Source organism: Panonychus citri, unplaced genomic scaffold (genome assembly GCF_014898815.1).
Source record: "Panonychus citri isolate SS breed McGregor unplaced genomic scaffold, ASM1489881v1 Contig00023, whole genome shotgun sequence".
NCBI classification, from domain to species: Eukaryota; Metazoa; Arthropoda; class Arachnida; order Trombidiformes; family Tetranychidae; genus Panonychus; species Panonychus citri.
Window position 1 is genome coordinate 927,183 of NW_026515428.1, and position 16,321 is coordinate 943,503.

Genomic DNA, 16,321 nt, shown 5'->3' on the forward strand with positions numbered 1-16,321 from the left:
AACAAGAGTCAAAATCAACAATCAAAACAAAAAATTCAAATCGAGCAACTTGATATTAGTAACATTGAAACTCGAAAGATGGAGCCACTAAAAGGCGCTTTTTTCAAATAGAATTTTTTTTCTCCTTCAAATCAAAAAAGTTTAATAAACTGAATTAACTGATTATCAACTCATTTTAATTCCAATTTAAAAGAAAGATTACAATTAAATGATAATAGAAGTTTTAAAATAATATTCAGATGTGAATTAGAACTTGAAAGTTTAGTGATGATTGAATTTTCCCTCATTTGAGTTGTTGATTGAACTTAACAAATATTGAAATGTAACTTTTTCCAATCGAAGCAATTAAAGTTAATTGTTGACTTGATTGTTAGATGTTGGTGTTCAATCAAATCACCATGAAGGATAATCATTCTCAAGTAATTTCCTACGATCGTCTTCATTAGCATTTACTTTCAACCGATCACCCGATTCCTAAGGAAAAACAATTGGAAAGATTGTAATAGTTTTTTTCTCAACTAAATCAAATTTAATTGTTACAACAATTAAAACTTACCCGTTGGGCTGTCGAGGAAAGTGATTGGCACAATAATCCACTTCGTTTACCACCGGGTTTCCAGTCTTTGGTAAATGTTACCTGAGAGTAGATCAGGTTAACCAATAAACTCATGATAACAAGAAAACTGATTAACTTCATGATCTGAAACAACAATTAAGATGAAACTTTTAATCACAATTAGAGGAATTAGACTAAAACAACTTGAACAAGAATCAACTGATCACTGAAACAATTTACTAATACAACTCAATCATTTATATACTCGTTCAAAAATCCCAAAGGATTTTAATCAAATGTTAATTTTGTAAATTCAGTTAATCAACAAGTTTGTTTTTCACTCTTAATTATGATTAAAAAATTGTCTCTTGCTTCAGATGATTTAGTTAATTAATCTAATCTAATTTTCTAACACACCAAGTTTAACAATTGGAAACTCAACTAACTCAGTAATTAACTTTTCCTGCTTACAAATCAATTGATTAATTTGAATATCATCGATTTCAGTAATTAACAAATTCCCTAATTATGAACAATATTAATTTGATTTCTTTTCATTATAATTATTGGATTAGATTTTCTCGATTTGTGGTTCAGTAATTAAGTTAATTTAGTTTAGATTATTCTTTCAATCTAATTCTAAATTAATTGCTACAACTTATGGATGATTAAATTTTCTTATTACATTTTTGATCCTCAATCACAATCAACTTACTAATTAGTTAATTCTAACAATTCTAACATTAAGTCTAACAATTAATTGACAAAAATTGATTGTGAAAAAGTAATTATGAATCTCAATTGACGAAACAATTAATTTTTTTCTCAATAATTTAATTGATTGTCTTTTGAAACAATAGTTTACATTTATATTGAAATACCATTGGACTTGGAAATAACACTGAATTGGTAGCTTATTGGTAGCTTTACAATACACTGCCAATAAGCTACCATTGGACTTATGTAATGAAATATTAACGTAATGAAACCGATAACGAATCAAGTATCTGTATGATATAATCATGACTATAATCGTATATTGCTCACTTACTCACAAATATTAGTCACGTTAATAATGCCCAAATTGAAAGAGTTATATTCAAAAAGTTTCAACATGACCAGCAGAACGTTTTGCTAAAGCTGTCAAGAAGCTGTCATATATAATTGTGGCTAATGTCTGTCTAGTATTACACATTTCCAAAGATTATTCATGATTATATTATAAAGATACTTGATTCGTTATCGGTTTGAAAAACACTAACAATACAACAAACTACTATAGCTGCAAGTATACACAGAGTATCATACTGATACTCGACTTTTAATACTGTGTCAAAGTGTAACTATACATATTTATATGATGCACAACTAGTGTATCAGAGGTTATAAAAGAATATCCCCTGCACTAGAAATCTCATGATAGTTGATGTACATACAAGTATCTTATTGTTATCACGTGTTAGAATACAAAACGATGATACATGTAGACTGAATAATAGTAATTTATATGATGCACAATAATCACATCATCATTAGCTTTTCACATCTTGTAAAACTTGAACAACACATAAGGTTGTTGTGTAGTGAACTGGTAGCTAAATGAGAAGTTACCAATTCACTGCTGATGGACTAAATGATAGATTCAGACTTTCGGTTATGTTGCAACATTATTTGTGCATCAATAAGTATGATTAGAGTTACTTTAATTTGATGTTGCATTTGAATTACTTGTTGTTGAGTCAATATCTTTGTTTTTCCGACAACATTGATCCCAAATTGAACCAGATTTCACCATTCCTTCGCTTCCGTCTGACCACCTCCCTCTCTATGCTACTTTTACCATCGCCCAGACAAGAAGAAAATTAGCCAGATCATATGAGCGAAAAAACGTCAGGAAGGAGCCTTATTTGATGCACGAGTGGTTTCTGCAAAAACTTACATCGCCGAAAATTTGTACAATTAAATTTTATGCCTCTGAACTATTAAGTTGAATAAATTTGATTTTGTTAACTAAGCACAGGTAAAGTAATCAAAATTTAATTCGGTTCGCAATTGTTGTAGAAAATTGTTTTCATCACAATTAATCCTTACGAATCACCTTAGGTTTGCAATTAGATTAATTCACATATTAGATTTTCTTCATTGTAATTACAACAATTTGATACGTTGGCAAATGATTTATTATCACAATTGATTTTGTTGTTTAAGAAAGAGTAGTTTTGCCATTCGTTTGAAAGTAATCGAGACAATTAACTAATTGCTGACAGGGTAATCACCTTTTAACCTAAATTGTCGGTCAGTTATCATAACCAATAAGCTACCATTTGACTTTGACGTGTTAATGACTGAAAAGTAATGCAAAGCTTGTTTCTTTTACTTCTTTTTTAAGTCCTTTGGATGTGATATGGCACAGTGTTTTTTAAGCTTCTATAGTGCTGATATTCAATTAACTTCTTGTCGTGATTTTTGGAATCAATTTCAATTCTGACATTATTTGTAATGTAAAATCAATTTCAGAAAGAGAAATCAAAGGATAAGAAATCCTTTTTCTCTCCCCTTTCTTTCATTTTTTCTCTTTCATTTTCTCTTACTTTTCTCACTTTTTTGAATTTAATTTGTGACTGATTGTTATCAATCATTTATTGGTATTTTTGCTGTTGATCAACCACAACAACAACAGGTTAACAAATATTAATTTTGTTAATCAACATCAATTGTTGATGATGATTTGATTGTTGATGACAATCAACAACAACAACAACGTCAGTTGATTACTAGCTGATGATGGTGATTGTTAATTAATCAATTTCTTTTCAGCATCAATTGGTTATTATTTCCAAGGAAGTGATTAACTGGAATTCATATTAAGTGATAATTTCTGATTCGAATTATTTCAGTCAAATTTCTGGCTGAAGATCATATTTTATATATTTTTAGCAGTTCGCGCGTTTTTGATTAATTCTGAAAAATTTAAAAGAACCGGGCTCTAGAAATTGCCATATTCTCGATAAATTTAACGACCAATGTATTGGTAATCCATTTGTTTAGATTTAAAATTCATGCAATGAAATTTTCAAATTGTGTTTTTTTGCCTTCTCGCCGACAACGATAAGTGTTTGTATTATCATGTTTTCTGGAAGTGACATCATAACGGATCATCGAATTGTGGCACAAGAGCTGAAAAGTCTTTCTGCTATGATACCCGATTATCAAAGTAAGGAGATCAGTACTTTCTATATCCTAATTACATTCAACTTAATTTCATGGACAAAAAATATCAACAACAATGCACTGGAATTGTTAATCGTTTTTTCCCTAATTGGGGTGCAACATCGTTGAAGATGACAAAAGCGAAGATTTCATTACCCAATTGCTAAAAGCAATCGTTTTCGAGAACCTATTGAAAAAAAACCCAAGGCTATTCATTTCATCGTTGCGAAAATACCAAAATTACATAAAAATTATATTGTTTATCGATGGAAAGAACCGAAAAAACTGCATAATAATGGAGGTTTCGTGTATGTTTGTGAAAAAATTTGTAAATTTAGAGATGAAATCGAGACTCGTTGAAATAATGTTGCAACATCACCGAAAGTCTGAATCTATCATTTAGTCCATCAGCAGTGAATCGGTAACTTCTCATTTAGCTACCAGTTCACTACACAACATTGTAATTAAGCAAATGATATGACATGGATTCCAAAGTGGTTAATTGAATCAACCTTTAATTATCTTAATTGTTGAAAATGAAATGAAAAATTATAAGAACCAAAATCTAATCCATTTACTGATCAACAATTAGATTAATTTTCAGCTTGATTATTGAATTAAAATTTACATATAATTAGATTATCAAAGGTGAAACTGTACATTAATTTACAATTTAAAATTGATATTTACAATTGATAATTAGTTAATTGTGCCGAAATTATAGACAATAATCAATATAAAAACAGAAAAGATATTGGTCAAGTTTAGATATTTACATTATTAATATTGCAATTACAATTAAGATTTACAATCAATGAAAATTGAAAGGCAAATTTAGGTGAAGGCAAAAATTAATCATAATTATTAAATTTTGTTGATTTAATTTAAGCGTAAACATGATCATCGTTAATTGTATCCAAATGAGATAACGTTGATTGACCAGTAGAACCATCAATTGAATAATATAATTGATATTGTTGATTGGAGTTAATTATCATCGGTTGATCAATTGATCGTCGTCCATTATAACCAACATGGTGTCCAGAATGATTATAATCACAAGGAATTGGTGTTGGTTGTTTTTTGTTGACGATCGAAGGTAATTGTCAGAATGATGTGGAATCAATTTTACGACGATATTTAACCAACAATCGACGGGTAATTGTAATTATAAGAAGAAGAAGGATGATTAGAATTAGTAATAATATTCCAATTAGAAGGAAACGATTTGATACCAGTGAATGAAGAAGCGATGGTTTCGAGCAAAGTTCTTCCGATTCATCTTCCGATATCGAACTGTCCAAAGTGTTTAACGATTTAATTGGACAATTGGGGAAACCGTTACAAACCAGTGATGATTTAAGACAAGATCGTGATGATTTACAAAAGAAATCACAATCAGCTGAAAGGGAGACCAATAGCTCAGTTGTATCAACGGCATCAGGTAACATTTTCAATTGTGTCCAATACAATTGGAAAGATGTCACCTCAGGTACATTGGAACTCAGGTAAATATCGACAATTTTATCAATTGGTTTATCGGTGATCACTTGATCACCGGTAATCGGATAACCATTGATATAACTTGGAATCTCATCTCGTCTCATAATTATACTATTTGGATGACCATTAACTGGATTGGATATTAATTGTTGACCATCAGAACCACTTGAATGATGATGATGCTGATGAGAGTGATGAACATGATGATTATGATATGATGATGATGGTGATGATGATAAACCTTTTGATGATTTATACTCCGATTGAATTGGTTGATTGTAACCACAAAAGGGAACATCTTTGATCAATAGGAAATTGTTTGAACAATCGGGCGGAAGAGCCAAATTTTTAACGTTAAAGGTCAGGTCAACGTCGTGCATCACATGGATCCGCCATTTGCAAAACAAAGGCCATTCCGGCGATACCCAGGATTGTTCATCATGCGATTGGGATACAATTGGTACCGACGAGGAGGCCAAAGGTGATCCAAATGGCCCCAAAGAGGACTGATTGACCATTGGCCTTTTATTTACAGTTGTCATCTTATTGGTCATCGCTACTGTCCGAACCATGGGCGAAACTGACTGCCGTGATTTGGACTTTTGAAAAGGAAACAAAATACTTCCTTGTAGCTGTGATGGATAAGTGATAATCTCCTCAGGTCCACATCGCGATTCCCTCACGAAGCGAAAATTGATCTAAAATTTGATCGAAACAAAAAGAACCCAAATTAATTGAAATGTTCACAATTAGCGAATATTTTCCCGACTCAGAAAACACAGAACAACAATGAAGAAAAATAAGAATATGTATTGATAAAAACTCTCTCTAGATGCTGCGAGATTTTAATAACTTTGCTCATTAGAATTGTGGTTAAACACGCACAAAGAAATTTAATCATATTCTTTTATGTATTTATCTTCATCATCGACAATTAATCTATTGATTTCGTGTGATCATTTGGAAATTTAATTATCTAACCAAAGTAATAAGCAATTGGATGGAGGGATAATAATATTGATTCATGTTGAAGAAAATGCGAAGAAAAAAAAATCAATAACAATCTTTGGAGTAACAATAAGTAAAGTGTATCAATAGACAATTAAAAGAAGGATAAATAGAGATGATGAAACCAGGGGGAAATTGTATATTCTCATGCTGAGATAATTGAAAGAGATAGTTACTGAATCCATTGAAATGTGAAATTAAAGTGAGAGAGAGAAAAAAGTTCTGAAGAAAAAAAAATAACAACAAATTGACATGAACAATATTGAGAAAATTGTTCAAATGATAACAATCAGTTGGACGATTGTTATTATTGATAATATAACCGTTATTTTCATTGATAATTATGGAGGAAAATGATGAAAATATAACAGTAATTAACCTGGGAATTAAAGTTAATCAATTTTAATCTTAGATTGACATTGAACAGAAAATCTTATTGATTCGTTTTACTGTTAATATTATTTTCTTTCTCTTCGATTCTTCATGATGATGATGATGATCTTTGCGTGTTATTTAATCAAAAGACTTTTACGATCTTTGGTTACATGTAGAACTCAAATTCCAAATAATAATTTGATCTCATGAATGGATATGGATAAAAAAGTTCTAAGTGAATTCGTAACCAAGAAGCAACTATTCTGATGGTGATGAACAACTTGGTGAAAAAGAGGACATGATATGAGAGATATCGTGATAATCAATGGTTAAGATGAAGATTGCAATGTGAGCCTGATGATGATCATCATGATGAGGATAAAAGATTCAGGAATCAGAGGAATAGTTTTGACAAACAGAAAAAGAGAGAGAGAGAGAGAATTGTCTTTAAAACTAATTGAAATTCTGATAATGTTTTGTTATCCAGTTAAGTTTTTATTTCTTTGTCGAAAATGAAAGTTCAATTTAAAGACGAAGCCAAAAGTAGAGAGAGAAAGAGATGATTAGGATGACAAGGAAGAGAAAATCATCAACATATGATTCAAGTTCGATCTTGTGATGAAATGTTCATCTCTATTCTTTTTTCCACAAAGAAATTTATTCTTCTTTTCTTCGCAATAGAACAAATCATCTCGACGAATTTTCGACAAGTTATCATTATTCTTATAACGAATTCGAAGGTTGGAAAAATAAGAAAAAAAAAGAGAGAGAAAAAAACATTAATCCAACAATTTAAAGTTCTAAATTATCACAATCAAAATGTCACATTAATCAGCGAACAACAATTTAACTTCATGATAACCTTATGTTTCTATCATACAATTAATCAGACTAATTGAAAATGACCTCAGGCTATTTCCGAATTTTTCATTTTCAATCAACAATTTAAACTAATAATTATTTCTCGATCCTTAATAGTTATTAAGTTAATTGTAAATTTCTCTCATTTATTACATTAGATTTTTTCTGTTCGTATCATTACAATTAATCTAATTGTACTTTTTTTCAACTTGGACTTGAGGCTATTAACTGGACATTGAAGACTCGAGGTGTAGTAGTAGTAGGAGGTTAGATATTAATCCTAATGATATTATTATTATTGATAATGATGTTGATTATAATCATTTCAATTAATTGTTTTGAAAATCAATTATTTTGACAAGTCATTTATTATCATTTCCATCATCATCATTATCATCCAACTGGACATCATCATTTACCTGTGTATGTGAGTATAAGTTTTGAACGTTTTTATATTGATATAAACTTTGTTATCAATTATATATTATGAGAGATAATCAATTTAATCATATTGACATGATCATTATAATTACCATAGGTTAGTATTTCTCATCTGTGGTCATTATTATGATTATTTTTTACTATCATTTGTCCAGGTATCTCTCTCTCTCTCTCTCGTTCTTGCTCTCTCTCTCTCGTTCTTGCTCTCTTCGTGATTGCGTGACATCAAAAGTGATAACTGGTCACCCAAAAATCAGATGAAAATATAAAAGTGATGAAATAAACAAGAAAAAAACCAAACCCACCGGTGGGAGAAGAGGAAATTGAAGATGCAAGAAAATTTGATGAATAATCAATGATAATAAACTTGATACAGAAAATGAATTGAAATTTATTTTCTGGTCTCAATGAGAATTATTATTACCACTTACATAATGATCTTCTTTTATATTGTTATGACTAAATGATGATACATGATGAGGATGCTGATGATGATGATGGACATCAATGAGAGAGAGAGAGAGATAGAATCTTTAAAGGGATCTCCCTAACATCGTAAATCAAAGTTATCATTTGGACTGTTTATTTGGAGGAGAAACTTTCATTTCATGTATTCTGATTTCACCTTTTTCATCTTGCTCATCATCTTTTTATATCATTCGAAGTTTTTTTCTCTTTCCAAAAGATTAAACATCGAATAGTTTTTCTCTCTGTTCAAGTTCAGTTGCGCTTCTCAATCTGATACACGAGGGACTTAGACGATATGTTATCATCATCATCAGATTCATATTTGTCTCTATCCTCTCATCATCATCATCACCATCACCCCTTCAACAAAAAGGTAGGGTCAAGAAGTAGACCCTTGAAAATGAATTTCTGTAAGTGAAATATGTAAGCCTGAGATATTTTCAAGCCTTCAGAGGGTTTCAAGTAAAAGTAACTGTCATGTTGGGAGATGTGGAGGAAGAGGAAGGTGGAAAAAGAGACAAGTCAGTCAAAATGAAAGGCGAGAGAAAAAGAAGGAATAAAGTCAAAAGGAAAATACGATAAGAAGACGAGGATGATGAAGATGAAAGTGATGGTGTAAGAGAGAAGATGGATAGTTAGAGAGAGAGAGAGAGAGAGAGGAGAGGGAACTTCAATGGAAAACTGCCTCATTGCCTCCTCATCTCTTTCGCTCATTCCAAGTTACACAGATTCCATGATGATTGCATGATGATGAAGATGAGTTTTGACAGAAAGGAGGAGAAAAGAATATAAAAAAATACTAATCGTAATAATAATTCCAGTTAAAACTTTTACCACACGAGTGAGCATTTGGTGGTACCCATGATGATGATGATATTACCTTCATTTCACTCCCTGTTTGTATAATAATATGATGAAATATATTCTACTTTATTTAAAGAAACATCAGTAGCTCATATTATGAGAAACTAAGGAGATGGAGATGAAGGAGAGTAGGAGTGGAATTGAGGTGAAAAGACAGTGATGATATTAAAAAGCTAAAAGGAGAACCTGAAGTTACTCGGAAAAAAAGGACCCAAAGCTTTCAGAATGAAAGGAAACATGATAACATGGAAGAGAAGAAAAAAAAGTTGCAAGAGTAACAATCAAATCAATTTGATTGTTTTCCTATTAAGCTGATGGATTTTTACCTTTTCAATTGTAATCATCATCATGAAAGATTTATTTCTCTTACAGATTCCATTACAATCTATTAATTCCCAGCCAATAGTTAACAAATATTTCATATTATTCTGGGATGCTAACTAATAATTCAGACTTGAAATCATAATAATAATAAATTTTGTATCAAAATAATAAAAGAAATGAAAAACAAAAAGTTTTGTTCCGTTTCAGTTGTTGAGTTTATCTATTGACCAGTAACCAAATGATAAAATAATGTTGTTTTTACATGTTCAACAATTTACCGATATTTTCATTCTTGATGATAAACAAAAACACAGAAAAATAAAATAATATTATTATTACTTATTCAATATATAATTTCTTATATTCACTTGTTATGAATTATTACTTGTAGCATGAAATGAAAACAACTAGACCATTGGTCAGTCTGAATGTTTGGTTATCTCTCTCTCTCTCTCTCTTATCCATTGACCTCTTCATCTTCCTCCTTTTTTGTGATATATTGTACTGTTTTTTCATTGTAATTGAAATGGTAACAGATTCATATGAATCTGTCACAATTCTGGTTCCCCTCCATGTAATTTACAGATTTTACCTGAACTTTTCTCTATCTATTTCAATGTTCACAATCATTATCTCATAAATCATGTAATAGTTTCATTGTTTTTTTTTCCAATCTCTTTCACACTAACTAATCATATGTACATTTGTATTTGTCTCTTAATATTATTATTACCACCTAATGGAGCTCAGTTGATTTGATTGATTACATTAAACAAACTGTCAATCAATCAATTGATTAAATTGTTCATTTGTAATCACAAGTTTCTTGTATCTAATCGTAATTGAATCTCATGTAAACAAGTGATGAAGAAGAAGAAGGAAAAAAAATTGTTTCCAATGTTACTTATTTACCTTTGATTCTGATTCTGATTCTTAATGTTATCACAACCAATGGATAAAATTGTTTCATCTAATTAATTTTATCATTATTTTGATAATGTTTCTTAGGTTAACTCATCTTGAATCATGAAAATATCATCCTCATCTTTATCTCTATCATCAAGCTGAACGTTTCTCCAAAAACGTTATTACTTATCCTCAGGCAGCTTCAGGGTGATGAGTTTGAACTGTTCATGATGTTGTTGATTATGTTGATGATGATGATAAACCTAAATATAAGTATATTTAACCTGATGATGATGATGATGATGATGTTTATTTACTGAGAGACAATAATTGCCATCTAGGTCAATAGATGATGATATTAACCCATGAGTTTATCATGAATCTACTCAGAATCTTCAAGTGATCAATATATTTATACATTTTGTCCTTGGAATTCATTTGTGTATCTTTTTTTTGTCCCTGATTATTAATTAGTAACGATTTTCATATGAACTTTTCTGATTTCGGATAATATTATTTCTCATACTATGAGTCAATAATTCATGATGATATTCAGTATTTTGCCTGCAGGGTATGAAAGTCTCATCATTATTTGTCTTGATACAAGTAACAAACTTTATGATTATAATATTAATTACAACAATTAGTTCATTATTAGTTTGGTGATCTTCATGCTCCCGGCTAATCGTAGACGTCATTGTAAGAGTGAAATTGTCTCTGTCATCATGAGTCCATGAAAAAGTTCATGGAGATAATAACTAAAGTTGACACATGAGAAAAAAGTGAAAAATTGAAAGAAATTTTTTTTTCTTCCTTTCTATTATTATTTGAAGCTTCTTGATTTCTCTATGGATGGAAATATTTACTTGATGAGTTTACATGAAGATGAAATATTATCATGAAGGATTCCAGGGTTAGACAATATCATTATCTGGGTTATCGTGTTTCCCTGAGTTAAGATTCTGAGTGTGTGTGGATAAATGTTTCACCAACTCTTCTGGTGTTTCAAGGTGATAACATGGTGAATATAAAAGAGAGAGAGAGAGACAAAGATACAAAAAAAAGTTCAGAGAGGAAAAAGTTCAGAAGTAACTATTTCCATGTATATTCACATGTGTAAATATAATATTCAGTTTCAGAAGATTCAACATGGAATCAGGATGAAACTCTGGTTTACCCTGAACAGATTCAATCTTATATTCTCTCTCTCTATTTCAGTAACTGAATAATAACTATATTGAGGAAAGTTCAGTAAATAAGTTCATGAAAGAGGGAGAGATAAACTCAGAAACCAAGAAAATTCTGAGTAACTTTGTATTCTCATTCTTATCATCATGTTTGTCTCTTCATGTATATTCCTGAGACTCTGAATTAACCTGAAAAAAAATCATATTACATGATGAGAAAAATGCTCCAATCAAATTGAATCAAATGTTCAATTTAAATATCATGTAATATATTTTCATCATCATCTTTTATCAATTTAAATTCAAACTTTTTTTCCTCATATATTTTATTATTAGATTAGCATGATGATGCTTATGATGCATCATCATCATGAAAAACTGATAACTGAACTTTTCTTTTCAGTTTATCTGATGATATATATTCATGATATTAGCTTTGTAAACTCAACCATTTTTTTTTTCTTCATTTTCTTTCTAAAATTAATCTGATGAATCAGTTAAATCTCTGAAACTAACTGATTATCTCATGAATTTAATGATACCTGTAACTTATTCTGACTCATGGTGATGATGATAAATATTATCATGAATCATAATCGTTAATTGTTGAAGGGAGAGTTGATCTTTTTGTTTATGGTCAACTGGTCATTAAGTTGTCGATGATACAACAAATAAGGTAACAATATTTTCAGGGAATTCATGAGACTTGTTATCATTATTATCATGACAGTTATTTCATGAACCAGAAATTTATTATCACCATGATAATGATGAAAATTACCAAGATAATAACATTAGGGTGAAAAAGTTACTCCAACATATGAACTTATGATTACCATGATTCCAAAATAATATCAGAATAACTTTTTTTCTCCATTGAATTTAAATTTCAGAACTTTATGATAACAAAGGTAATTAGAATATTTCGAATTTAAAATTCTAAACTAATCCATCAAGTGATTAAAATTCAGTAACTGAATTTTAGATCAACTTTTTTTTCCATTTCTTTCTTCAAATTAGATCATCAATTAACTCTGATTAACTTATGGAATCGAGGAGATCGAGTATAAGAAAATTCGAAAAAAAAGTTTTCGAAAAGGTGAACTTTTTTTTCGAACATATGTTTTTTTTCCAAAGAAAAAGTTCAGTTAAGATTAACTCCAGGATGTAATCAGATAATTCTGATCTTCATAAGGAATACCTTATCTACACTTTCAATCATGATGATCCTCATGACGAGGTAGAAAATTTTTCCTTGGTTAATATGCCAAGAGCAGGGATGATTAACATGATATCATGATGATGATAATGATGATTACTATTATATTCATCACTCAAGAAACTGATGATAATAGTTTCATGATAATATTATTACTTGGGGTGAATTATATCATGGATAAAGAAAAAAAGTTATTCAGAGATATTCAAAGTCTCTAACTCAATGAATGAACCCACAGGGAGGGTTTTTTTTTCATCATGTTAGGTGGGTGAAAATCAGGAAGATTATCATCATCACCATGATGATGAATAACATTATCATGAAATGAAATAGCAGGGGTACTAAGGTTTACAGTTTAAGAATTGAAAAATCAAGTTGAAAGGTGAAACTTTAAGCATCACCATGGATTCTGATTGATTTTCATGTAATGTCTCAATCGATTGGAACTTTCATCTCAGAGTTATTATTATTACATAGACAATTAGATGAAACTAATGAACCAATTTGATTATTTAGTTCAATGATTAGAATCGGTAATTATTGAAGGCGAGATAAATTGTTAGCTAATCGAAAGGGAGAAAAGTTCTAATGACTCATTAGAACTGTTTTTGTGGCTGTTCGAACCTCGAATCGGAGGGTTAATATTATCATCATTTGATTATTGATAAATGGTGATAACAACAACATGGTGAGTTAATAGTTGTCATGATGATGGCGAAAAAGATGAAGAAAAACAAAAGGTTTGGAAGATGAAGATAAACAGGAAGAGGAAGAAAAATATCATTAGAGATAAAGTTCTGTTTACATGGAGAAAGATAAAGAGAAAAGAAAAAAAAAATTGTATTCTCAGGTCAACATGGTAAAAGTTCATGTCTCACCATCATCATCATGAAAAACAATTCCAGAGTATTGAAGGTAAAGTTCTGGTCGATAGTTTCATGAGCATTCAGATGAATCAGGAAGAGACCATGAAAAAAAATAACACATACACTTTACCATTTTGATTGCTAATGTTTTCTGATAAACCAAATGAATCTCATGACAATTACTCAGAGAAAAGTTCAGAATTATCTTCTTGCAATATTACTCGATGAGAGTTCTGATGAACCTTAACATGAACCAATCCAAGGATTGGATCAAAATCCACTGAGGATGAAGATGATAAAGTAACAAGTAATAACAACAAAATCTATCCAAGTGAAACAATCAACAAGTTTACAGCAATTTAATCAATTATAACTCTAATTGTTGTTGTCACCATGATGACAAATAAAAAATACAAAATCAAATCAAATCAAATCTGAAAATATCAGTTGATTGTTAATAATTTTACAGAAACTGCAAAAACTTTTTTGCATTGCATTCAAATCAAATTAAGATTGTAAACTAATCAACTGATCAAATTTTTAATTGCATTAAAATTAATGATTGATGGACACAATCAGGAAATCGGTAACATCGTCAATAGGAAATTGAACAGTTTTTTGTTTGGAAAATTGTTCCCAACAATTAACATAATCATTTACTATTAGAGGGTCAACAACGCGTGTTAATATATTACCTTACCATTGATTGTGTTTACTTTGATAATTTAACCTAACCCAGCCCAGTGAACATCAATCCTCATCCTCATCCTCATCTTCATCCTCCATCCTCATCATTATCTTCACAAGGATATAACATGTTTCCACCTTCTCATCAACTCAATTCCCACCATCATCCTAATGACACAATTACCATTAATTTTTAGTTAAATTTTCGCTTCTTTTTTTCTGTTTACTCATCAACCCAACATAATCATCATCATCATCATCTCAAGATACTCATCATCATTATCATCACTCTGCCCATCTCATGTATGTAAATCAAAAGGGTGATTGTTAATGTTTAATACTCTCAGTGAATTTAAATCAACCTTGACAGCAATTGAATGACAGGAAATCATCAACCAAGAGGATGAAAAACGGAAGATACATTTAAATATCTAACATTCAAATTCAGTGATATTTTCATCCTCATCCCATTGTAATGATAACACTAATATTATCATCATCATCATAATTAACATACATTCAAGTTCACTTCCCACAGGGAATGAAAAAGAGATGCAAAGAAAAGTTTCAAATTGAGGAGAGAAAAAAAATAAAATTCAGTTATTCAAGTTTTTCGCTTTTTTCTCAATCATTATCATGAAATTCACATGAAGCAAAATCTATTGACTTTTTAATGCTCAAGGATTCCAAGGACTTGCCACCTACTTGGACAATAATTCTGTATACATGTTATATACTCAATACAATAAATTCCCATAGAAAACAAATTGAATGAGTTATCATGGAGATTGATTTATGTGTATATATACAAGTTGCATGCATGAATTAATTAATTACAATTTAATTTAACAGTAAACATTAACACACCATCAGAGTGTGAAAATCTCAGGGTGAGACAAATATACTACTCAGAGAGAGAGAGAGAGAGAGAGAGAGAGATAATAATGAAATATATTTACTTAAAGTTTAGAATTGAAAAAAAAAGTTTTCGAACTTTTTTTTCTTCTCTCAATCTCTTTTTTTAATTTGAACCTTCGAACTGATTGTCGATGAGCAATTTAAATATCTCTCTGTTAATCAGTTGATTGAATTGATTAATATGCTCATTCGATTAATCACAAAAACTTTAATCATCTGAAGAAATTACCAAACATTCAAATCCAGATGAATGTGCAACATAAATTTACAGCAATCAAATGATGAATAAATTTTCATCATCATCATCACCGCCATCATCATGTAGGTGTGTATTATCATCATTATCATCGTCATTATATCATTAACATTAGCAAAATCCAAGGTAGGAATTGGGAGTGAGATTTGGGAGTGGATAAAAAAAATCTAATGATATATTTGTTATATATTGATAACAATCAACAGCAATTGAATCATTTTGTAAATTGCATTTTCATCAACAATTAATACTTGCAGTTTAATCATTCATGGTGATAATAACATGGTTCACCTGAGAAACACAATTACCAATATCAATCGATTTATTGAGAGAGAGAAAAATTTTTTTTCTCTTTTCTAATATAATAATAATATTATCCAGGTAAACTTTTTCCTCTCATCTTCCTCCTCTATCATCATTGATGATGCTATTAACTTTTGATGATGAAAAGATGATGATAAAAACCATTTCCATCCTTATTGTAATTATTTCAAGATGAAAATGTTATTCAATCAGTTTTACTTATTAATTTTCATGATTAGCCTGAGATATAAACCAGAATATGAAACCAAAAATTTTCCTATTCCACTTTTCTCTCTCTCTCTCTCTCTCTCTCTCTCTCTCTCTCTCTCTCTCTCTCTCTCTCTCTCTCTCTCTCTCTCTTGGAGTGGG

The 16,321-nt window shown here is 30.1% G+C and overlaps 1 protein-coding gene across 2 annotated transcripts in view; it reads right to left on the bottom strand.

Moving 5' to 3' along the window:
- Positions 1-4,254: 4,254 nt before the first annotated feature.
- The window catches only part of LOC128396645 (uncharacterized), a 37,663-nt gene continuing 25,596 nt past the window's right edge, over positions 4,255-16,321 (bottom strand). The window contains exons 8-9 of one of the 2 annotated variants that reach the window (XM_053357265.1): positions 5,002-5,967; positions 4,255-4,420 (exon numbers count right to left, since the gene is read on the bottom strand). In XM_053357265.1, the coding sequence (XP_053213240.1) occupies positions 4,409-4,420; positions 5,002-5,967 (978 nt within the window). In that variant the 3' untranslated portion in view covers positions 4,255-4,408. The other variant, XM_053357263.1, reaches the window with a different exon arrangement.